The sequence below is a fragment of the Cataglyphis hispanica genome, chromosome 5 (assembly GCF_021464435.1).
Source record: "Cataglyphis hispanica isolate Lineage 1 chromosome 5, ULB_Chis1_1.0, whole genome shotgun sequence".
Taxonomy (NCBI): Eukaryota; Metazoa; Arthropoda; class Insecta; order Hymenoptera; family Formicidae; genus Cataglyphis; species Cataglyphis hispanica.
In genome coordinates, this window is record NC_065958.1 from 7,362,143 (window position 1) to 7,386,525 (window position 24,383).

At 31.2% G+C, this 24,383-nt stretch overlaps 3 protein-coding genes across 12 annotated transcripts in view; 1 reads left to right on the top strand and 2 right to left on the bottom strand.

Moving 5' to 3' along the window:
• The window catches only part of LOC126849948 (sodium bicarbonate cotransporter 3), a 48,624-nt gene extending 33,928 nt beyond the window's left edge, over positions 1–14,696 (top strand). For 7 of the 10 annotated variants that reach the window (XM_050592417.1, XM_050592422.1, XM_050592413.1 and 4 more), the window contains 12 exons: positions 1,193–1,399; positions 1,662–2,074; positions 2,288–2,453; positions 2,868–3,026; positions 3,538–3,687; positions 3,949–4,224; positions 4,400–4,789; positions 4,964–5,071; positions 5,305–5,439; positions 9,200–9,378; positions 9,630–9,753; positions 10,943–14,696. In XM_050592417.1, the coding sequence (XP_050448374.1) occupies positions 1,193–1,399; positions 1,662–2,074; positions 2,288–2,453; positions 2,868–3,026; positions 3,538–3,687; positions 3,949–4,224; positions 4,400–4,789; positions 4,964–5,071; positions 5,305–5,439; positions 9,200–9,378; positions 9,630–9,753; positions 10,943–11,020 (2,385 nt within the window). In that variant the 3' untranslated portion in view covers positions 11,021–14,696. Of the gene's footprint in view, positions 1–1,192; positions 1,400–1,661; positions 2,075–2,287; positions 2,454–2,867; positions 3,027–3,537; positions 3,688–3,948; positions 4,225–4,399; positions 4,790–4,963; positions 5,072–5,304; positions 5,440–9,199; positions 9,379–9,629; positions 9,873–10,942 lie in introns of all 10 variants that reach the window. The other 3 variants (XM_050592414.1, XM_050592419.1, XR_007687475.1) reach the window with 2 other exon arrangements.
• Positions 14,697–14,918: 222 nt separating this feature from the next.
• LOC126849574 (putative gustatory receptor 28a) lies at positions 14,919–16,694 on the bottom strand. The gene is given in 4 exon segments (XM_050591536.1): positions 14,919–15,026; positions 15,126–15,215; positions 15,291–15,359; positions 15,495–16,694. Coding segments are annotated over 4 exon segments (1,353 nt in total). The 5' UTR covers positions 16,581–16,694.
• Positions 16,695–17,852: 1,158 nt separating this feature from the next.
• Positions 17,853–24,237, bottom strand: LOC126849994 (PC4 and SFRS1-interacting protein). The gene is made up of 12 exons (XM_050592534.1): positions 23,969–24,237; positions 23,324–23,394; positions 22,996–23,156; positions 22,751–22,884; positions 22,288–22,483; positions 21,903–21,998; positions 21,482–21,824; positions 20,935–21,109; positions 20,738–20,791; positions 20,589–20,654; positions 20,374–20,506; positions 17,853–20,200 (listed from the first exon to the last, which is right to left on the bottom strand). The coding sequence occupies exons 1-12, from the start codon at positions 24,047–24,049 to the stop codon at positions 19,935–19,937; spliced, it is 1,776 nt and encodes a 591-aa protein (XP_050448491.1). The 5' UTR covers positions 24,050–24,237; the 3' UTR covers positions 17,853–19,934.
• Positions 24,238–24,383: the final 146 nt, after the last annotated feature.

Below are 24,383 nucleotides of genomic sequence, written 5' to 3' on the forward strand. Positions count from 1 at the left end.
AAAACGAAAATTTATCCCGTATGGTATCGTATGCGATAGATATTTTGTTTTTAATTAAATTGCAAGTTTTTTTTTGAATGCAAGAGAATAATACAAAACGCGTTTTATTTCATACTCGCAATATTTCAGCTGAATCTACCAATTTTCGAGTCTCTTTTTCAGTCTCTTTCGAAAAGTTAAACAGCTTACTTTAAAATGCTATAAATTTGAAAGTGACGTACGATCCTTATAGAAACGTAATATATATTCGGGAGAAGTTACAGCACACTTGCTGGCAAATATTTACGGTGTTTGAAATATCAGAACGATATAGCGCGCGTCATCAAGTCGCGCAATGCAAATAAAACGCGCTCGTGCGCGCGACTGTGATTATGTCAAATAAAATTGCCGTATATACAAGTGCGTATATGCAGTAGCCATTAACGAATTCCTTGACATGTTTCTGAATCGTCAATTATCCGCACGAATCGATATTTACTCAGCAATTACAGTTGATATCAACTTCATCACAGACAATCGCGTTCGACCTCGAATGGATAAGGTCTAAAAAAAGAATAGTATAACTAGTCTAAACCGCCTTTAAACCACTTGTGCAAGGTCTTCTTTCTTTTCGCGTTTACATATATATTCGCATGTCTATCTGTACGTCAATTTAAGGCTCGCCGAAAAGACCGCTTCTACTAACGCGGCAATTAAACCTTCAATAAAGCAGTCATGCATGCTGATTGCGTTTGCTGACTATTGTCTCGAAAGACCTATATGCAAAGTAATTTAAGTTCGGCGTAAATGCAATTCAAACACGATCGCGAATTTATTACATTTTAACATGCGACGACTTTGTTCTCCACACAATCCCAGACATGTGTATATGTTTGTTTTTAAATTTGAATGTTTTATTACGTGCTATTGATGTGTAAGAAATTAAATTCATTCATAAAATAATATTCCGTAATTTGCGTATCAATAATGTCCAAGATGAAAAGAATAAAATATCGTAAAAAAATGCATATTCATGTGAAAAACATACATTAGTATTAAAGCAAATCAGCGAAAGTAAAAAAAAAAAAAATAATAAACGCAAACATGTGTTAGTATTATTTATATAAAATAGACTTCATTTCTTATTGAATATAATATGACAAGATTATATCTATAATATTCGCTTATTTCACGTTGCATGAATCGACCTTAGAGTGGGAATTCGAGTTTCCACGAGATCGGTCGGGCTATGGCGACCTTGATGTCCGACGAAATCTTCCACGACGTGGCATACAAAGCAAAAAACAGAAATCATCTCTTAGCTGGTATCGACGAGTTCCTGGATGCCGTGACGGTATTACCGCCCGGTGAATGGGATCCGGCAATCCGAATAGAACCGCCGGCCGCTATACCATCGCAGGTGAGAATAGTCTCAAGCAAAAATAATTAGTTTTATAATTTTTTCAAGTACGAGTTTAATTTTTCATGTTATAAATGCGCAACAATATCTGATAACAATGTCTGGAGACGCAACAAGTATCATAAACTATTCCTTCTTGCATTTATAGCATCCAGAGAATTGAATTCATTAAAATTAATACCAATTTCTACTTTTAATTTTAACGTATGCGTTCAAAAAGTATTCATTTCTTCTCAATCGCGACTTAATTCGACGTCCTCAGGAAGTCAGGAAGAGACCCAAGGAGGAAAAGCCTAAGGAAGACTTCGACGAGGAGGCTGACGAACAGAAGCTGAGGGAGGAGTCCGGTCTTGCGAGGACCGGAAGATTATTCGGCGGATTGATTAATGATGTTAAGAGGAAAGCTCCGTTTTATTTATCTGATTTCAAAGACGCCCTGGCGCTTCAATGCGTGGCCTCCTTCATCTTCCTGTACTTCGCCTGCTTGTCGCCCATAATTACCTTCGGTGGACTCCTCGGCGAGGCTACCGGGAAAAATATGGCTGCGATGGAATCGCTAGTTTCCGGTTTTGTTTGTGGCATAGGATATGGATTCTTCTCCGGCCAACCGTTAACTATACTCGGTTCTACCGGTCCGGTTTTGGTTTTCGAGACAATCGTTTACGAATTCTGCAAGTAAGGCTCAACAGAAATTGATATCTAAAGTCTTGCTGACAATAGCTTTTTACAGGTGACGTTTGATAAATCGCCTCTAAAATTTAGCATCCTCTATATCCCAATTTGAAGATATAAAGAGTATTAAATATAAATTTTTTTCTCAGTAACACATATATTTTCTTTCTTCCCGGATTTTGAAATAATCTGATCAGATCGTTATTCTTCTTGCAGAAAGGTCGACTGGAATTACATGTCCTTTCGTTTCTGGATCGGCACATGGACCGCCATAATTCTAATCATTCTCGTGGCTCTTGACGCGAGTGCTTTCGTCTGTTACATCACTCGTTTTACAGAGGAGAATTTTGCCACTCTCATCGCCTTCATTTTTATCTACAAGGTGAAAAAAATCGTATCACTGTCTCTCAATATTGCGAACAGAGACTATTGCATCAATAAATTTTTCGAGATATTCTTTTCATTATATATTAAAATCTTTTTTTTATCCATGCATTATGTTCTTTTCGAATATCTATGTTTTGTTTTAGTTGATAAAATATTAAAGCAGCAAATGGCAGCAATTTTTAGATTTAGAATGTATATATTTCGTATAAATTATATTATTACCAAATTTCATATATATATATTAATAATTTATTATCATATTTATTGTACATTAAAATTTTTCATATTAGAAAATGTTATATTAGATAATAATATTCCATCATTTGAAAATATAAATCACACTTATAATATATATTTGTTATATCATTATCTATTTGATTCATTATTAAGTGTATCAATATGATTTTAGGCTATCGAGAATGTATTGTCAATCGGCAAGAAATATCCCTTGAACACTTATTCGAGTGAAACGTTGGACTACGATTGTTGGTGCAAATCGCCAAACATCAGTCTACCATCCAGTTATAACAACATAAATTGGACGACATTGGATAAGGCAGCTTGCGAGGTATTGTGTAATAACACGTAATTATTTTTTATTTATATTCGTCTGTTTAATTAGAAGGCAATAAACAATTTCGTTGCATTACAAGTTTTGTATTTGCATTTTACTGACGTTGACGTTGCATTTTAATTAATAAACTTTGTCAATAAAGTTATCAAAGTGAAACTTTTATTTTAGTCTGTCAGCGTAGCTTTGTGTATCTCATTATAAAAATAGACTTTTAAATAACTCGTTCGACGTCTCTGCAATCGCGATAAGAAACGTGAAAGAAACATCGAGCACACAAACGTCTCGTTACGTTCAATCACAATGATCAAACACACACACACACACACACACACACATACACACACAGGTTTCTTCTAATATACTAATATACTTTCTTGAGAAATTACAAGTTTCTGCGAGCAACTAGATTACCAGGCATTTCTGAATACGCGAGAAAATACACTCTTGGCTGCAATCCAATACTACGTCTTCCTTTTGGCATCGTGTTCATTATTGCTTCTTTCAGAATTATAATGGTACCATGGTTGGCGATGGCTGCGATGCACCGCATTATGTACCCGATGTGTTCCTCATGTCAATTATTCTATTCATGGGCACATTCTTATTATCAGTGGAGCTCAAGGATTTCAAGAACGCTTTATTCTTTCCCTCGAAGGTAAACGTGAAGTATAATTAAATTTTGGAAATATTAATCAACTGAAAAATCAGTATCAGAGTATAAAACTTTATCTTTGTAATTAAAAAAGATAAATAGTTTAAAAATTCATTATTATTCTTATATTTAAAATTTTTATAGCGATTATTAATCGTTGAGATCTCAAGATCATTACGTTTCTTATTTACATCGAGAATCCAATAATTTATTCTTACATTTATTACACCAAATTTATTTTTTAACATTCACTTATCATTTCAGGTAAGACAAGTGGTGAGCGACTTCGCAGTATTAATCGCGATATTCTCTATGAGCACATTGGATCATTTCGTGGGCATTCCAACGCCGAAACTGGAGGTACCGGCAGAGTTTAAACCAACGTTAGAGGGAAGAGGATGGATCATATCGCCTTTTCATCACAATCCGTTCTGGAGTGCTATCGTTGCATGCCTCCCCGCTTTGTTGGGCACTATATTGATCTTCATGGATCAGCAAATCACGGCTGTTATTGTCAATAGAAAAGAGAACAAGTTAAAGGTGAGCGATTATTACACTTTGTGGAAACATCCTTAAACCTTGTATAAATTCGTCAAAAGAACACAATGCAATTTTCTCCTATATTTAAATGGTTATTAAAATAACGAAGTATAACTGGCGATTCGCTATATCAATGATCAATAATTTGGTCAATATTTTTTTTTTTTCTTTACAGAAAGGATGCGGATATCATCTGGATCTCTTTATCCTGGCGATTCTAATCGAGATATGCTCGGTGATGGGACTTCCATGGTTCGTCGCAGCGACGGTCCTCTCCATAAATCACGTGAATTCCTTGAAGTTGGAATCCGAGTGCGCTGCGCCGGGTGAGAAGCCGCAGTTTTTAGGCGTCCGCGAGCAGAGGGCCACTCATATATTAATTTTCTTGATGATCGGATGCTCGGTGTTCCTAACACCAATGTTGAGGAACATACCGATGCCGGTGTTGTTTGGTGTCTTCCTGTACATGGGCGTCGCGTCGCTAAAGGGTCTGCAATTCTTCGATAGAATTCTGATTATGCTGATGCCCGTCAAGTATCAACCAGACTACATGTTCCTTCGGCAGGTAAAGATAAATTTGATTTCTCAGCTTGTCTGCTTTATATATATATTCTCTTTTTAATTAAATACAGTTCAAAAATTAATTTAAATTAATTTAAATTTGAGATGCTTTTGGTAATCAAATGATACATCCAAGCTGTTATATTTTCGATGTTTTAAAACAAGTATGTGTTTTTAGGTGCCATTGAAGCGCGTACATATGTTCACTGTGATTCAGCTTGCCTGCCTCGCCTGCTTGTGGATTATAAAATCTTTCAGTTCCACTTCTATTCTATTTCCCTTAATGGTGAGTAATTTGAGAATCCATCGGTTCGTAATTTTAAAACATATTAAAATAATTAGAAACAGTTAGAACATTAATTTGTATTTTACAAACGGAAAAGAAGAAGTCAATTATATTGTTATAAAATTTAGAGTTAATTTTTCAGATAAGTCAATTAATCTTTCTAGAGTATATAAGAAATTATATTTATTTGCAATGATTTATTTGCAATTATAAATTTGTTTTAAATTTTGCAGCTCGTGGTAATGATCGGTATACGTAAATCCCTGGACCTGATATTTACGCAGCGCGAGTTGAAGATCCTCGATGATGTAATGCCGGAACCGAGCAAGAAACACGCCGACGAGCTTCGCAAACTGGAGAACGGCGAGGTTAGCATCGCGACACGAATATTAAACGCCATCATTTGTCGCAAATAGCATACGGACGGTGATCGCGTAGCAAATGCTTGCCCCGTGGTCACTATAACTCTCTCCGACTTTGAGGAATCTGCCCTCTGCAGAAAAAACGACGTGCATACCGCGACGTGCGATCGGCATGTCATCTAAGACGAATCAATTTTTTGTCGCCGCACTGATACCAGATTCGAGTAAAGATATATAAGCTAGAGTATAGTTTAATTTCAAGTGCACTATCATGTAAATTGCAGAAAATTTTAAAAGAGCCAATTCGGCCTTTAATAATTTAAAAAAAAAAAACAAAAAAAAAACAGGTGGACCAATGTGATATATACATATATATATTTCTACGCAAAACGCATACTTTTTACGATTATTATCGCATCGATACTCTTTACTCCTCTCTGGTTGAGAATTTCGCATCGCCTGAATATACTTCGTAAGACGACGAGAATGGTACCATGCCAAAATATTGAAAACGCACACAGGGATTGTTTTCAATCCATAAAATTTTTTTTGTTTAAGCGAACGTATTTGCCATTTTACGGAAATACTTGTTGTCCGTCGAGCATTTTCGGCGAATTTTTCACCCAATATTCTTTCAACGACCCAAGATTTCGGTCTCGAAAGCCATCCTCTCGTCTTCCATCCAGAACATGTGCCAAATAATCCTTAAATCCAGGTGGCTTACCAGCGACCGACCAGTATTAAAGTAAATGTAATGATAATCGTTGTTGAATTTTTGAACACGGTAGACTTTTGGATACCGCAGTCTTAAATATTTGTATCGATAGCATTGTTGTTGTAGCAAAATTAGGATAATGTATTGAGTGCTGATCGTTTATGCGAGCGCTTCTCGAATATGTCGACGGCTGCCCGAAATTTTATTTTGCGCAACATTTCGCTCCAGGTTATCGAGTATTCTTCTATGATGAACACGTAACAACATACAATGTCTTTCATGAAAATATATAATGCTCTTTTTTTGTGTGTTTGCTAATTTGCTAGTTTTAATTTTAGGCAAATTAAAAAAAATAGAAATATAAAAAGACTGCAGTCTCTTATTTTATCATTACAATGTAATATAATTGCAAATGAGTAATATTATGTTACAGCCATGTAACACAAGCAGGATATTACAAACTATAATAAATTGTGTTTAACAATTAATTTAGGAAATATTATTGTTATAAGGTAAGCAATATTTTACTCTCGTATATTTGAATGACTTAAATGTAGCGCTTTTTTATATCATTCTATATTATATTTTAATAATAGAATAACATTTATTAATTACACAAAAAATAAATAAAATTATGATCGGTTCACCATAGAAGAATACATATATTTACTACATCGCAATCAGAGTTTTTTTTTTATATATATAACCACAGTTAATAATCAACTATATAATTAATATATAGTGTTCGGAAACAATATATATTATTAAACATATAGCAGGTTGTCGACCTTCCACGAAAGGTATCAACGAAGATATTTGTCGAGTAGCGATCGATGCATCACGATCGATATCGATGACTCAATGAAAAGTGTCTTCTGCATTTAATATATCGCTGATATCTCTTTCTGTGGACCATTCCAGATTCTTGTATCGATTTGATGCGCCATCGTACATACAATCCACTTATCTTATCATGTAAAAATACATTACTGTTTCGAAACACACGGAACCTTTTTATAATTCCAACATCTCCTAAAATACAATTAACGATTCACGTAATTTATTTACTTGAGAGCTTCTATACTCAAGCTTATAATAATGAAATATTAAGACTTTTGATATAATTTGAAAATAATTATTAATTAATATAACAATGAAAAAATATAAAAAAGGTATATAATAGTAGTATTTACATTACATTTATAATAAGGGATGTTAAATTTACTTATGTATTTTATATAATTGGCCTCATTTTTTTGCTATATAATTTTGCTTCAATTTTTTATTTGTTTATATAGATAGCATATTTATTTTATTATATTTTATTTTATTTTATTTTTATAATTTAAATATAAACTAAATTTGGCGTGTTAAAAAAAGCCACACTTTTAATAAAAAACTAAACTATAGAAATAATAATCCACATATTTGCTCAAAACATTTTTCTCAATTTTATTATCAGGAGAAGATTCTCTCCAAGATTACCAGTTAATTCTAGAAATATTTTTCGCGATATTAATATTAGAATATTAGAAATGAATGAGACACGTAGTGAGAAAACACAATTTTTTACATAAGTAGCTGAGTTAAAATTTTGTCTCGCAATTTCAGAAGATTTTCGACAAAACTTGGATTAAAACTTAATTGATTAAGTAAAAAGTTTTGCACCAAATTTAACATAATGTTAATTTGAGAATTGTTAGGGGATAGAAACAAACAGCACAACCAGCTATATATAAAACGATGCAACTGTCATGTATATAATTATTCAAACAATGCGATAAAATAATATCAATAAGAAAACAATACTTATATATTTTTTAATGTGAACGAACGATTAAACGAATCGTCGCATTGTATAACAGCCGACAGCTGTGCGTTCGTTATAGCAATGCAATTAAAGACGAAATAACCGAATGGAAGCACCATGACTCACGGACGAGAGTAACGATTCGATGAGAGAGCGACCGAAAGAAAGCACAAGCACGGACAAACACGGAATATCGGTACGGAAATCGCAAACGAAAAAAACCGTCAGTCGTCGAATCCTCCGCCTGTCATCGGTACGTCACTATAAGTGCACGTCCGTAGTTTCGCCGCATAGCGACAGTCATATATAGTCTTTTATCAGCAAGCGAATAAATTCGACGAGCTATTATATAATCTCTTATGCCCGTCATTCAACAAAGAGAAGCGCTTTTCACGACATTGACAATCCTGTAAAACAGATTCACGCGCCGATTGCGGCGGATGGTTTAGATTGTAATCATATCAATCACGCGCCGCTAAATCGATCGCAATGGCATGTTACAAATTTTCCGCGTTTCACATGATAACAGCGAGAATTTATTGTAGCTTATGCTTAGTTGAGAATCTAAACAAACCATATATTTTTTTTGAATTTTCTTGAATTATCAAGTATAAAAAGATGTCGATAAAAATATTAAATTATCAATATCTATATTTATGAACACACAGATTTATTTATTCATTGTGAATAATTTAATATAATTATAAATATTAATATTCTCTTCTTAAAGTATAAGCATCAATGTCGCTATCTCAATCGTTATACGCGAACAGAATGATAATATCTTATCGATAAAATCTATCGATTATTATATCCCCGCGAGGCGAGCAAAATCATTATTATAACACACACATATACATTTGTAAATATTTATTTTAGAGAATCATTTTCCTCAAATCACAAACTGATTCCACCGTCATTATGAACCTGTCGCACTAATTTTTCAAATGCATTTTTTTTTTTAGACTTATCTATTCACAAAGAGTCATACTCTTGCGAACTTATTTCTATTATTATACGCGAATTCTCTTTTATCATTGATTATTAATACTTCCTTGTATACATCTATAATTTATTGTCGCGTATAATTGACTAATAAAATATGCTGGCAAGCAACGTATCTTGCTTCCCAACAATTTAAAGGCAACGCAAAGTTCGCTTGAATTTATGCATGGCCTCTGGATAGAAACGAATCGCGTATCGACATCGAAACTCACACTATTGTTTAATTCATTCCGCAGGATCCGACCGAGACGATGGGATATGGACCGGGAAATATTCAAATTTCTTTGGCTAATGGAAACATCATGAAGATTCCTCTGGCAAGTATCAATATCAGCGAGGAGGTGAATAAGACCGGTATTTGGCAACAAGTCAATGAAGGCAACGAAAAGTCAAAGCAATCGAAATCATTAATCAAGTAGGTATCGAATTTCGAATAATTGTACGTATCCTTGCAGAGATCACGTAAAATAAGACATATAAAACTAAGTATAATATAAAAATAAAAATAAAAATTACATTGTTTTCTTATATTTTATTTTAGTATTAAAATTTTCTTAACAATAATTATTAAAATTTCAATTTTTTTCAAATAGAAAAAGCAGAAATTAATACGAAGACTGTTGCCTATAACTGTTAGAACTAATTATATAATTATTTGGCGCATAGTATGGGAAAACAAAAGAAGCACCCGAAGAAGGACAACACGCTGTTAGCCGACGAGACAACGAGACTGACGACGATGACCGAAGAGGACGAAGATGACAGTGGAATCTCGATCAAGGTGACAAACGTAAATGACTCTAAATTCTAACTACCATCACCATCACCAAAAACCGACAATTCATATGGCAAGACACACAGCAAGAGCACCAACACATCGGCATGCAACATATCCTATGCACCGCCGCTGTGAGTAAATTTACAAGCGAGGACGGCATGACAGTCCTCGTCGAGTCGACATAAAAGCGAATTCAGACGTGAACGACTCGTTATAGAAAAAAAATGGATTTTCGTGATGAGAATATGACGAGAATCACGCTTTTATCATATAACAATGACCTAACAACGGCTATATATACAATTTTATACAATACAATTCCGCGTGACTTAGTTTTTAGATTCCAAGCTTCATTTTACTATAGATTTCTAAAAATTTCATTGTGTAATTATTCCTGAGAAAAGAGAATTTTTTCTATTTTACTATTATCATTACAAATTTATTTATCACTATGTCAAGTATGTCCAATTACTTTTTATCCTTTTCGTCGTATAGCGACGTAATCATCTATGAAATTTAGCTTTGCAATTCCTGCTTATAGAAATATATACGAGAACATGTTGTTGATTCGTGCAACGAAGTAATTAAACACTGATTGAGAAGATGTTACATATACGTCTGGACTCATTTCTCATCGATGCCCATTTCACCTTTATTATGGAATGAAAGCATCTATAATTGCATGTCCCTTTTTTTCGTTGCATTATTAATTGTTTTTTTACTCTTGCATGGACATTAAAAAATTGCTTTTTTCGTCATTTCATTACATCAATATAATGCATAAATAAAAGGAAAAATCTCAATTTTTTATTTTATTTTGTATGTGATATTTCATAAAAAATGAGATTTTTTCTTTTTGTTATATATATAATATCTACAGTACTATTGTTTATCTTTATATTATTTTTTCTCAGTTTTTTAAATTCTTCTCTCATAATGTTATCATTTGTAATCAACTGAAAAAAGTCGAGAAAAATTAAATGTTAAAAAATGACATCTGAATCTTTCAATTATAAATATAATGTGTTCATAACTATTCAAATTTTCTAAACTTGTAGAAAATTTATTCAACAACAACAATAATGAAGAGCAATTCAATACATATCTTGTTAGAAGAATTTTAAGAAAAATATGTCAAAGCAAATTCTAAAGAATAACATTGCTTGAAATTAACGAACACTTTTTAATCCAATTATTCCAGGTAGATTTAATACGATCCAAGGAAAGCATCAATTCTTTAAAAGCAAATGGTACTACCTCAGCCGAAACTTCCGTTTAATAAGAAGACAACAGAAATGAACATATGTTAATGCAGCATATAATTTTCTTTAATTTCGATACTGTTTCTCTTTCTATAATCTCCATTTTGATCTCATAAATCGCTGATTGAACTGATGATTATCATCTAATTTCCTAAATACGATATCTATAAAAAACATAAATACCTATCATTTATTACCCTCTTAATTGTATTATATTTGTATTATATTAGCGAACAATGCGTACGTGTCGATTTTCGTCGATTTATATTCCACTGTAAATGCGATTTTCACCATACACATTTTTTTCTCAATGTACATAGAAACAATTCAACAAGATTCGCCAATAGTATTTAATTGTGATTTTATGAAACCTTTTTCTCTCGTCCTCTCAATAATAGTACGGATTGCTACAATTCCGTTTGATTCATATAAAAACAACTACAAAAGTACGTGGGAGCAGAAGAAACAATGTATATCTACATTCTAATAATTATTCAATAAATAATTCTTCTTTGTTAATTTTACATGTAAACTGTACGAGAAGCAATCTATGGAAAAGAATGATTCTAAAATTAGAAAAAATACTTCGAAGTAATAAAGGCGTATGATAAAACATGTTTCTATGTTTAGTGACGACAGGTAAAATTTAATAAACTTCTATATTATTATATATCTCTTCTTTAAATAATACACAGGATCCGAACTGATTAAGATTTATATAATTTATAAAGCTCAATAGCAATATATCTATGCTAAAAATTCATGGAGGAACGCACATTTTTCTAAATTGCAACAACCAAACTGAACAAACATGTACATGGCATTTATAAAAAATAAGTAAAGAAAATTACACAGTAAAGTACGAATTTTCAATCATGGCCAGTGAAGAATTATTCAAGTTTTAATCTATTCAAATATTTAAATAATTAATATCGATCGTTCTTATAGACTGACGATGTATGAAACAAATTATAATAAATAAATAAATAAATAAAAGTAATGAAAAAGTATCGTGCAGATTATATCATGTGTCATGATTCGAGGATGATCCGAACATGCACAATTCCAATTATTCGAATATTTGAGCATTGACAGCTATAGTTTTAAGTTCATTCTAACAACATCTGATTATACGATGTGAATCATAAAAAAACATGTATGAGAATATCGTATTGCCGTGCAATAACATATTTCTGCGTGTAGATATTAAATAATTAAAGTAACATTACAATCATATTATGCCAAAAAAACCCCACAATATATACGTAAATCAATATATTATACGTATATGCTTCCTTTGAAAGATATCTGACAAGTTGTTGCTGAAAAGTGTTGGAATACGATATGTGCTTAAAAAAAGAAAATCTGGCAAAAATCACTTGTTAAGAAAACACTCCAATTAAATATTATTCATTATCTAATAATACAATAATGTCGCAATGCGAGCAATAATTATTGAAATTATTTTGTGAATTAAGAGCAAAAGAAAGAAATAGTCATGTTTACAAATAAACAATATTCTTTCCTCCCAAATCAATATAATGATATATGTGACTTTTTTGTATGTTTCGAAATACCAACATTGTGTAGTTTTTGAACACGGAACTCTTTCCGCGTATAGTCGCTCATAACCGAAATTAGCTTATAATGGATATTTATTTTTTGTTGACATTTTAGATAAAAATTTTATTTTAGACTAAAAATAAATAACATATCTTTGTTATTTTCTAAAAGTCTAATTAAAATCTTACGCGAGCTGAATTTTGAAATTCTATTTTCATAACTTTTTTAATTTCTGGACACCTCCAACTAGCCATCAGCGACAATATATACATTTAAATTAAATTAAATTAAATTTTAATTATCGTAAAATTAATTTCTTTGTAGCAACAAAAGTTTTCCGTACTAGATGCAATATATGTGATGTTTTATAGAGTAAGACAGTAATAGAAAGCAATCTCTTGAAGGATAATGTTCGTGATAAAGGAAAAAAATACAATCGTCAATCCGTATAGTCTGTGGCATATAATAATTAATTATGTGATGATTCTTACAACTTTACTGAGTGATAATGGATATATGCTATCAGATATGTAAATAGTTGTTTGTCGATTATTTAAATTAATTAAATAGAAAAAGAAATTGTTAGTACACTATACTCTTGAAAACAATATAATTTTTCAATTTTGATTAAATTACGTAGCATAAAATATTTCATTAAAATACAATTTATTATAGAAACAAATTTATATAAAAAAAAAATAATTGAGATAATTTCAGAACTTTTTGTATCAAACCGACAGAATAATTACATAAAAAGAAACGTGTGTAACTTGTACGAATTAGAATATATTAAACAAAAGAATCTTTTCTGCAATCTGTAAGAAATCTGTCAATGATTAAGAATCTTAAAAAAATTAATTTTACAAAATTGAACTTTAAGCCGAAACATGTTTATATATCTTTTATACAAACATTTTGCTATAATGAGTAGTTTGAGAAAATCAGATTTCAATATGGAGCCAATGCGAAATTTACACAATATATTCAAAACGCGTAGGAATGCGCTCAAGAAAAGATCTATTGTGTTAAAAAACAATATGAAACATTTATATCGTGCTGGAAAGTAAATAAGCGTGTATGCGTACTTTTAGTATATTTGTAGAGAAAAAAAAATGTGTTCGCTCATGTGTAAAGTATTTAAATCATTTGAAAGTCAAGTGCAAACACACGTTTGCTAAATATTAACAACCCTTCTCGGTTATTACAATATTAATGTTATGGCGTGACACTTGGAATGCGTAATATCGTACCGTAAACTGAACGAATAAAAATGTCTAGAAAGCGTGCCATAATCTTAGCAATACGAGTATATAAATGTGCAAATATTAAATCTATATGAATATGTAATATGTAAAAAAAAAATGTAAAAAATGATCTAATATGGAAAGATGTATGTATAATAAGTGTATGTATAGTGCATTCCACATATCACGCAACAGTGTTCTTCGATACGTTGAAGTAAGAGAAGAACTCTTTCACACATTCGAAAAGTATAGTTTCACGCATAAATTTTGCAGCGAATTTACGATGATGAATGGGCTATAATTCGCCGACGTAGTATTAATTGGTTGTGATTAAGAAAGACGGAAATCGTCTTGGAAACTAGTTTCCTAGTCGACAAGAAAAGTAGCTAAAATGTCGTATAATTATAAACCATATGCTGTGTTATTTGAAAATTTAATGTGCAATTATTAAATGTACAAAAATTGAAAAATTTGCTATACCGTTTTCTGTTATACAAAATGACATTCGTAAACGTGGGCCTACGCTACAGTCGGATAGGATCGCATTGAGAGATGAACTTCGTGAGATACTCGTAGTTAATTAATAGCTTTTAATTACCATCGTTAGTGACGATCATGTTTGACGATAACGCTCGTGTAAAAAATTCCCGAGCCGGTATAACAGAAAGTATGATGTATGGCGTAAGAAAATTGATTGTTATAAGGCATTATTCTTATGAGAAAAATGAGAAAATATTGGCAAAATCAATAGATGACGGCATTAAAAAAGAAAATTCATACATTAGAGAAATTTGTACTAGAATTCCATTTTATCATTGTACTCTATAGGGTGCCGTTCAAATTGATATGATGTATAATGAATAAAGTAATTGATAATTATATGTAATTTATGTATAATATATATTTTTACACCTTATGATCCTTCAATTCTGTAGAGATTAGAATTGATTATATACGTACATATTAGAGGAAATTACATTAGAAAGTTTCGCAGTCATCGTTACAATTCTGTGTACGTCAGTATCCATAATGAAAATTTTTGTAAAGTTCTCCAATTTAAGAAATTTCCCGATTCATCGTTATTTTGTCTATTATTTTCAATTTGTTATTATTCTGTGTTTTACGAGTTTTCACATGTACAATTACATTGTGATCTCGTGCTTCCCATTTGAAATTGTACAAGTATCACCAGATACGTCACCACAGTACCGATCAGCTGATGATCAAAATTATTATTACTAAGTATATATTAATTATGGGAATTTTTAATTCTCTCTCTCTCTCGTATCATCGCAATTATTCTCAATATTCTCACCGAATAAATAAAACTGTTATCAAGCGTGAAGTATCCATTAGCTGTGAATCGTATCTTACGATGTAGTATTTGAAGCGAAAATTGCTTGAGCTACAACAATAATCTTTAATAAATGTCGAATGTTATGACAAGGAGCATAATTTGAAAAGATTCATTTATGATTACCTCTGACTTTACTTCTTTGCCGATCGCGCAACTTAAGATATTATGAACTATATTACCCGTTTTCTCCATCTACAATAAATTAATAATTGAAATAATACCACACAATCTCGTAAATATTCTACTTTATCTCGTTTCTTATCAGTAAATCCATTAATGCATTATAATTAGAACACGATACACAAACTTGAGTTTGCATTATCCTACCTCGTTCGAAATCCTAGTAATTCTGTTGGTGAGGAGAGAAATGGGGTAAATTAGATATATTAGCCAGAAGACGGTGTTACTAAAAATCTCGTATTGTAAAACTTCGTCGGACATCAACAGAGGCGAAAGAAGGTAATAGCCGTTATATATAAGTGACAAAAAAAGGAAAATGACGCCGAACAATATTGGCAATGAATAAAAATCCGACACATTCCCCGAGATCTCGCAGAGATGACAATGCACATCTCGCAATTGCAGCAGCTGACGAACGGTAGAGTTGCTGACGATGATGCGGCGCGTCTGACAGAAGGATTGCGATCGAAGATCCGGTGTGCTGACCCTGGACAAGTTCTCTATCGCCCGATTCACGTCAGCGAAGTCCGCCTGAATGATCGTGACCAGCAGAAAATACTGTATTATCATCCACCCCACATGAAATGACGGCAGGATGTCCGATAGCCAGGAAATCGGGGTCGAATGGAAGGCTAGAAACTCGGTGATCAGGAGAACGATCAGCAGACAAATGTTCATGATGCAGGCAATAATCAAGGTACACAAGACACGCTGTCGTCGCAGCGGTTTATAAAGATGATACAGATGATCAATCTCGTGCTCAACGTCTGTCAATCGATTTATGATTCGCACTAAGGATTTTTGATCGATGCAATAGAAGAGCAGAATCGTGCAGATCACGAGAGTGCCAAGTATAGTTTGTACAAGTTCGATGCCTACAGTCAAATTCGTCTTGTTTTCGTACTGCAAGTTTATGCTGTATGGTATTGATAGATAGTTCGAAGCAACCATTAAACTGATTAGCACGGTGTTGTAGACAATACCAAATTTGGAATACTGGAATGTATATAACGTCCTCTTTTTCGATGTGTCAATGCGATAGGTGAACGTAGCGAGACCGATAAGCTTGAAGCATATTATTAACACCCGAAACATCCAGAGAGAATCCTTATGCAACTCCGATCTTATTTTCATCACTTTCTGTTTGCTAATTTTTTCCACCGTGTTATTCGCTTTATTTAGATTTCCCAAAAAATTGGAAATCTTATTCTTGCGGTGATTATCTTCCTCCATAATTCACAATTTGAAGTTAATATCTAATTCTTCTGTGTTATATCTTATCAATTTATATATATTCGTGTCCTCTTTCATGACTTATAAATATTTTCTGTTGTTTTCATGTTTCAATTAAATATATGCACATAAATTTTATATTACAAATATATGTATATATACGCTTTTGTAAACTATCTATATGCGTAAATATTTTTTTTTTTAGTTTATACATTGTTTGAAGTCTTGTTTGTTAACATATAAAGTAGTATATATATATATATATATATATATATATATATATATATATATATATATTTCATATATATATAATTTATAATTAGATAAAAAGATGTCTGTTTCTTATCGATATCTATCTTTCCAGTTACTGCGAGTCAAAATTAATCGTGTTTGTTTAAACGTCATATAAGACCAATTATCAAAATTAATAAATGGACACTGCGCTCTGCGTCGCGTTTTATTCATACGAAGGCACTGAACGTATGTAGAGAGGAACTGTCGCAAGTGCCTTCTTCGCGATCGCATGTATGCAAAACATTAAATATTAAGTCTGTGACACCCATAAGCATGTAATAAAAAACCTGAGGCTAACATTTTTATTCTGTATCACCCGATACCTATCCCGCGATAAAATAGCAGATTACAGGCTAGGAAGTGCATTGTGTTATGTATTGTTAGTGACATTCACTGAGACTCTCTGGAATATTTATTGCTCGCATATACAATAATGATAAACGAGTACGATATGAATACAAGATATGTAGCTTACGTTTCTTCCAACTCTAATGTTAGTTAGATTATCGTAGTAATTAATGCAAACATGGCTTGAAAATTTCCTCATAACTTCAACAATTCGTCACTATTATTAAATTCTTATGGAAGTATGTAAAAATTTTTTCCTTCAATACACAAAATTCTCTCATTTCAGCGATAAATTTTTTACGAAATAAGTATACGTATATTTTATTGCTTTATATAAAATATTTGTTTCATTGTCAACGAGAACTTTATGTCATGTGACGATTTATCTTATTGTTAAAATACAAAACATACGTATTAAACGTTATTTTTGCGTTATTATTGCGTTTTCTTGATGTAATTTAAACATTTTTTGTGGATTTATCTTCGATTATCTTTATTCATAATATTATTTAAAATAATGAGATTTCTCTTTTTATAATTTAATAAAAATATTTTTTGTTTCTCATTTTTTTATGCTACATATATCTAAAATATCTATATAAAAATAAAATAATATGTCAAAACAAGATATAAGCTCAGATTGTATATTATCTATTCCATATTATCTGTACAAGTCCTATGCACATATGCGTTACAAATCGAGGATTTACATCAATTTTTCCCATTGCAATGTGATCTCGCTTTTACAGAATTGACTTTTAAGTATTTATAACTCATCTCAAAAATTTATTATCAAAACAAAATTATAAAACTGATGTTACGAGCATGTTACAAATAATAAAACAATATTAGAACATAGAAGTCCGCGAACATAGAAGTAGATAAATATAACTAATACAAATAATTCGATATAATAACCTCGTTATATTAAATCTTCATTGTTTTAGATATGCAATTTTATTAACAAGATTACTTTTACAAATTTTCTTTTATCGAGATATGCGATTATAAAATTACAACTATATCCTATGTGATTACTAAATGTACAATAATAATTTAATCTAACTTGTGTGATATTAAATTCAATATAATTATAACATATTCGTTATACTTTTACGGAAACAAATTTACTTGCAATTTGTAGAATAAAATGTATAATATCTATTACAGCAGTTTATTCCAATTGTTGACAAAATTTCGATACATAAAATGCAATTTGAATAAATTTTGATACTTTCTTCTCACAATACATTATATATATATATATATATATATATATATATATATATATATATATACCATTAATTATAAAATAAGATTTAATAAATGTATACTTACCAATTTCATAAAATGTTTACGGTAATTGCCACGTCGCTCGTAATAAAGATATAATAACGTCCGAAAACTATTGGTTTATATCCCTAATTTGTACAATTTCGATATCTTTATACGAGCATTAATTTTAGTGTAATAGCAATGATTTTAATCAAAATAGCAATAGTATATGAACAATGTATTGTATCACGAATTATATATATGAATACTAACAAAAACATAGGTGTGTGTAAAAAGAACATATTTTTATCTTTAAAATGCAATGAAAATGAGAAAAGTTATTTTCACATAACGAAGAAGATGTCTAAAATACGATAAAAACGCGAAAAATTCTAATTAAAATAAAATGCAAATAGCGAAGACTATCTTCCTATTGCTCATTGCGTTATTTTTATGTAATATGTGACGTTTATCGCTAACATCAATTGTATTAATTAAACAAGTAAATAAGGTTTGTGTGAATAGTGTTTATGTGCTCTTTACAAATTTTCTCCATGGCACTTCCCAAATATACAAAGACTAGTATTTCGATACATGACAGCATTATATTACCGTCAAGTAAAAATACTATGCATTTCGATCTGATCTTATCCATTATATTAGCCACTTTTATTGAATAATCTCTGACAGTGAATATTTGCCTGATCTTAGCCAGTTAATTGTGATCAAAAGTGATTGCAAATATTGTATCAAGTGATAATGCAGGTGAACTGCAATCGCACAATGTGGATATATATTCATAAACTCATGAAAGATATAACACAACTTATTCAAGAGATTGATTTCCACGTGCGTAAAGACGATATCGATCGCATTCAGAGAATTACACTTCAAAATGGTTTTATAATCCCTTTTAATACTTTTTATAATGCTAACACTGATGTTATAACACTGATTTTATTATTCATATATAATATTTTCTACTTTAATTTCTATTTCATGTTTTTATTAAGTAATGTGGAATTTTAAAATAAAAATCGCAAATAACATATTGATATATGTGAATTTAATTTTTTTTTTCATAAATTTTTTTTATGACTGCATATGTCAATGATTTAACACATACTAATATAATGAGTTTCTGATTTTAACAAGAATCATATTATTCACATCTCGCCAAATGAAAAGTTAAATTTTAACGAATTTCATGTTCCTATTTTCAAGTGTATTGTAGAAATTAAATTTATACATTTTTAGACAACAATTATAAATATAGACAAAGGATCATAAAGCCAACATAATGGAAATATAATTTTATAAATGCGCTCGATATACTTCAGCTATATGTTCGTTTTTTTGTTTTCCTTTTTAGTACCATAATGGTATACAAAAAAATAAGCAAAAGTTTATATTAACGAAATAAAATTTTTATGTATGTTACTTGGTCTCCTCATTCTTGGGACTCTCACTTCTAGTAGGCACTTCTGCTTCTACTTCTGTTTCAGTAACTGTTTCCGACTCCACTTCTGTTTCTGCTTGTGCTATTGGATCAGATTCCATCTGTGCTTTTGGTTCCTGTTCAAATTCCTCTTCTGGTTTATGCTCTGCTTCTTGTTGTGTTACAGATTCTGCTTCAGCAACTACATCTGTATCTAGTTGACTGGCACTATCATCTGCAAGTGAATCTTCTGATCTTCCTGCATCTATATACAAACATATATCAAAAATTTATATATATATATTCATAAAACAAAATGTCATAAAATATACTTTTTATTTTTAATGTCATATCTCTATATATTATAAAACTATTTCATCAGAAGTTGTAAAACCAATCAGTTACTTATTATTCATAATTGTAAAATAACAGAATTACCTGAACAAGCAGGATCAGACATCAATGAAAACACCTTTTCTTCAGGCATATTTTTTGTCAATTCTTTGAAGTGGACCACTTGATTTGAAAATGATTGCCAAAATGACTGACCCTCAGGTATAGTAAACATAGCCTACACATTTTAAGTTTTGGTAAATAAATGACAAAAGAAATAGTTAAATAATTATATTTAAACTTTTCTGCGTGATAATTACTTTATACTTGTTGTATATATGCTCAGCCTTTTGTCTAATCTGTTCTGCCTTTTGTTTGAAAATAGCCTGGAAAAAATGTAAAAATATTATAGTAAAACAAAAATAATAGCACATATGAAACATTTTATAAATATATTATTTATACATACCCCTTCTTCTGCGCTTAGTTTCCATTCTCCTAGATTGCCAATATATCGTCGCAGCTAAAATAAAAAAGAAAGAATATATACAAATCAGAAGAATCAAGCTAGTGCAGCACTTTAAAAGTGCAATTATATATTTCTTAACAAAATAAAAAAATTCGTTACTATTATCAAAATTAATCAAATGTTTGATGATTACACACCCTTTTCACTGTTTCGACAATATGAGGGTGTTTTTTCAACATTAAAGGATCAATTGAAAGAGCCAAGATATCATCCATCGCTTGTAAGCATTTATCAGTATTTGCTCGATCTAGTCCTAGATTTGATTTGATTTGAGCATCTAATTGTAGAAGTTGAGCTTCTATACGAAGCCACCTAGAAAATAATATTATACATATAAGTACTTAGATGTAGCAACTAAATATAATAGTCACAACTACATATATAATAGTCTCATATAATAGTCTCGTTAATTTTGGTCCTTCGGAAAAAAAAGAAAAAAAATCTTGAAAAACAAAAATTAATAGATACCCTCTCCACAGTGCGAGATGTTCAATCATCATATGTTTATGTTGCGCACGCGAAGCTGTCATCTGCGCATGCCATCACATGATCTGCTCATAATGATATAGAGAAGACGCGACATTAGTGTTAAAAGCACGTGTGGAGGAATAGCAAAATTAACAAAACCAAAATTAACGAAACACCACTGTAATACATAACTATATATAACAAATTTCTTTGTACCTCAGTTTATATGTTTTGCGATGAACAGCTCCATCTTTTGTTAGAAGACGTTTCTCATCCTCTGGCACGACTACATTAAAATCTAGAGAATCCTTCACCTGCTCTGGCAAAACTTCACCACTTTCCAATTGTGCTTTGAGTTTCATAGCATTTCTGGCAACTATCCAGTCCCATCGCGTTCGAGCTTCTTTACTTTCAAAAGACTTCGGCCTGTCCATATCTAGCTTAATGCCTACATGTTCTCCAGCAAATGTGCGAGCTAACAGAACACGATTTGATGCATCAGAAGAAGTCCCACTTGATACTACCGTTCCATCAAGTATCGGTCCTTCATTATTTCTCTCTATAAATTAGATTAGATAAATTTTAGAAATAGATTATAATTAAACAATTGAGCAAAGTAAAATCTATTAATGCCTACTTTCAATAGCAGCTCTTTTCTTATGCATTATGTTTGGTGTTACTTGATGCTCGTTAGAATCTTCATTTTTCACTTTACGACCTCGTCCAGAATGTTCTAAGCAGAAATAGTATATAATTTATATCTTGAAATACAGATAACAATATGATATTAATAGCAAGTACATTTCATAATTAAAACATGATTAACATTTTAGAAATCAATGCATTAATTGTTATGGATATATTATGCATTAAATTGAAAATAATAGAAAAGTGGAGTCGTTATTAAGAATATTTTATCATCTAATTTTTTAAAATATTTACTACTGCTTACATAAAATTTGTAACACAAAAGGATAAAATATCGATAACAATTTCTATTCAATAAAAAACATTATATATACCATTTTTATCTATATTGGTTTCAGTTTCATCGGAACTAGAAAAATCTGCAAAACGTTTTGGCTTAATCTTGCGTCCACTGCGACTAACTACCTCTTTAGGCGATTCCTCGCCTTGTGAATCTAAAGCAGCTTCCTGTTTTGATGCATCACTTGTGGCTTTCCCTCTACCACGTTTCTTTTTTACTTCTGGAGTATCCTATAATCATGTATTATTTCTTTCAATGTTTGATTTCTCTCATATGTTTCATTTTTTTAAAGATATTTATACATTATAAATAACATTGTAAGGAACAATCGCACAAACTATTTAATCTTTAAAAATATTTGTCGGCAATTCCTAAATTTCTTTTGGAGTATATTCATCAATAACTGTTTTTTTGCACAGTATTGAAAAGTATGTATTAAATACTCCAAAATTTGTTTACCATTTTTGTACAAACATTAAAAAACAAATATTGCTTACAGGAGTATTGGAGGTAGTTGTAAGAGATTTCCTTTTCAACGACTTCTTTTTCTCTCCTTCGTCTATCATTAAGGAACCAGATTCCATGTCACTATCTGTAGCACTAGCAGTTGGCAATTCTGTTGCATCAGCACCTTTAGAGACAAAACAAATTAATTTATTTCTAAACTTATTTAATTCTAAAATAATTATTTTGAAAAATATAAATAATATAATTATTATCAAGATAATATTAGTCATAGTACCTTTAATGGCAGCGATATCTGCCATAGGTTTATTTCTGTCATTTTTAAGTTCTTGTTCAAGTTGCTGTATACCTTCATGAAAAAACTTTCGTCGACTAGGTTTGCAAAATTTTGCTTTGTTCTCAGTATAGGTATACAATTCTTCAACCTTGCAAACAGCTCTGAGATTTAATATTATATTTGATTAATATCATAAATATATTCTTTGATAATATTATATGATTGACAATATAATAAACATTAATATGTTATAGAATAATACTAATACTGTTGAATAATACTGTTAATATAATAACTAAATTTGTGAGCCACTTATAATATTACTTACGTTTCTCCTGTACCATAAAAGTAAACACCATATTTAGCATTCTTCGAATTTGGGTCACTAACTTTTTCAACCTGAAAATAAATAGACGAAAATAAATACATATATAAGTTGCATTTATATATAATGTTCAAGAATGAAACAAATATACGATTGCTGTAAATATATATTCATATATCGTCTTATATATATATACATATATATAATTATATATATATATATATATATATATATATATATATATATATACGTAATCTTAAAAATTATAAGCAGGTATAAAAAAGTATAGAAGAATATTATTAATGTTTTTTGTCAAGTTTAATTAATATTAACATAAATATAAATAAATATATAGCGACACATGACAATTATCATGATCATGTAAAACACAACTTATTATTGGCAAAATGTCATCCATTCCATATAAATCCCGCGCTTTTCTTCCTAGACGAAAAACGTGATCTTACAAAACATGACCGCGTACATGAGAGACGATCTAAAATGCTATCCATAAATAATTGATATTCATTCTCTCCTTGCATCATCGTAATCGAATATATTTGCGGAAAATGAGTTACGATAACATCGCATACGATATTAGGAATGTTTGTATCTCGTCGTAGCAGCGGATCGCGTCTGGATTCTTACTTTGGCTGGCCATGGCGGATAACCTCGAACTTTCGCAAACACCTTATCGCCAGCGAAGAATTTCTTCAGCAGTTTCACCATGATTACAAACGATCCGCAATCGCGGCACCAATTTGTCTTATCGCACTCTCTTGCTCGCCGAACGCTGTATTAACGGTATGGCGTAATTAATTTCGAGGTAACACCTCACAAAACACTACAATCGCCATTTGCACGACACGATCACATCGAAAAATACACGCACGATACGACGCTCAAGCCGATTCGTCGTCGGCGTCAGCGAGCGGCAGATCTACCCGCGCAAAGTCGAGCACGTGATGTTGTTGGTCAAATACGTTATCGCTGATTGGCTGCCATCGCACCAACCAGCAACCCTCGATATTGTTCTGTTTTTCTCGTCGATGCAGCATCCATG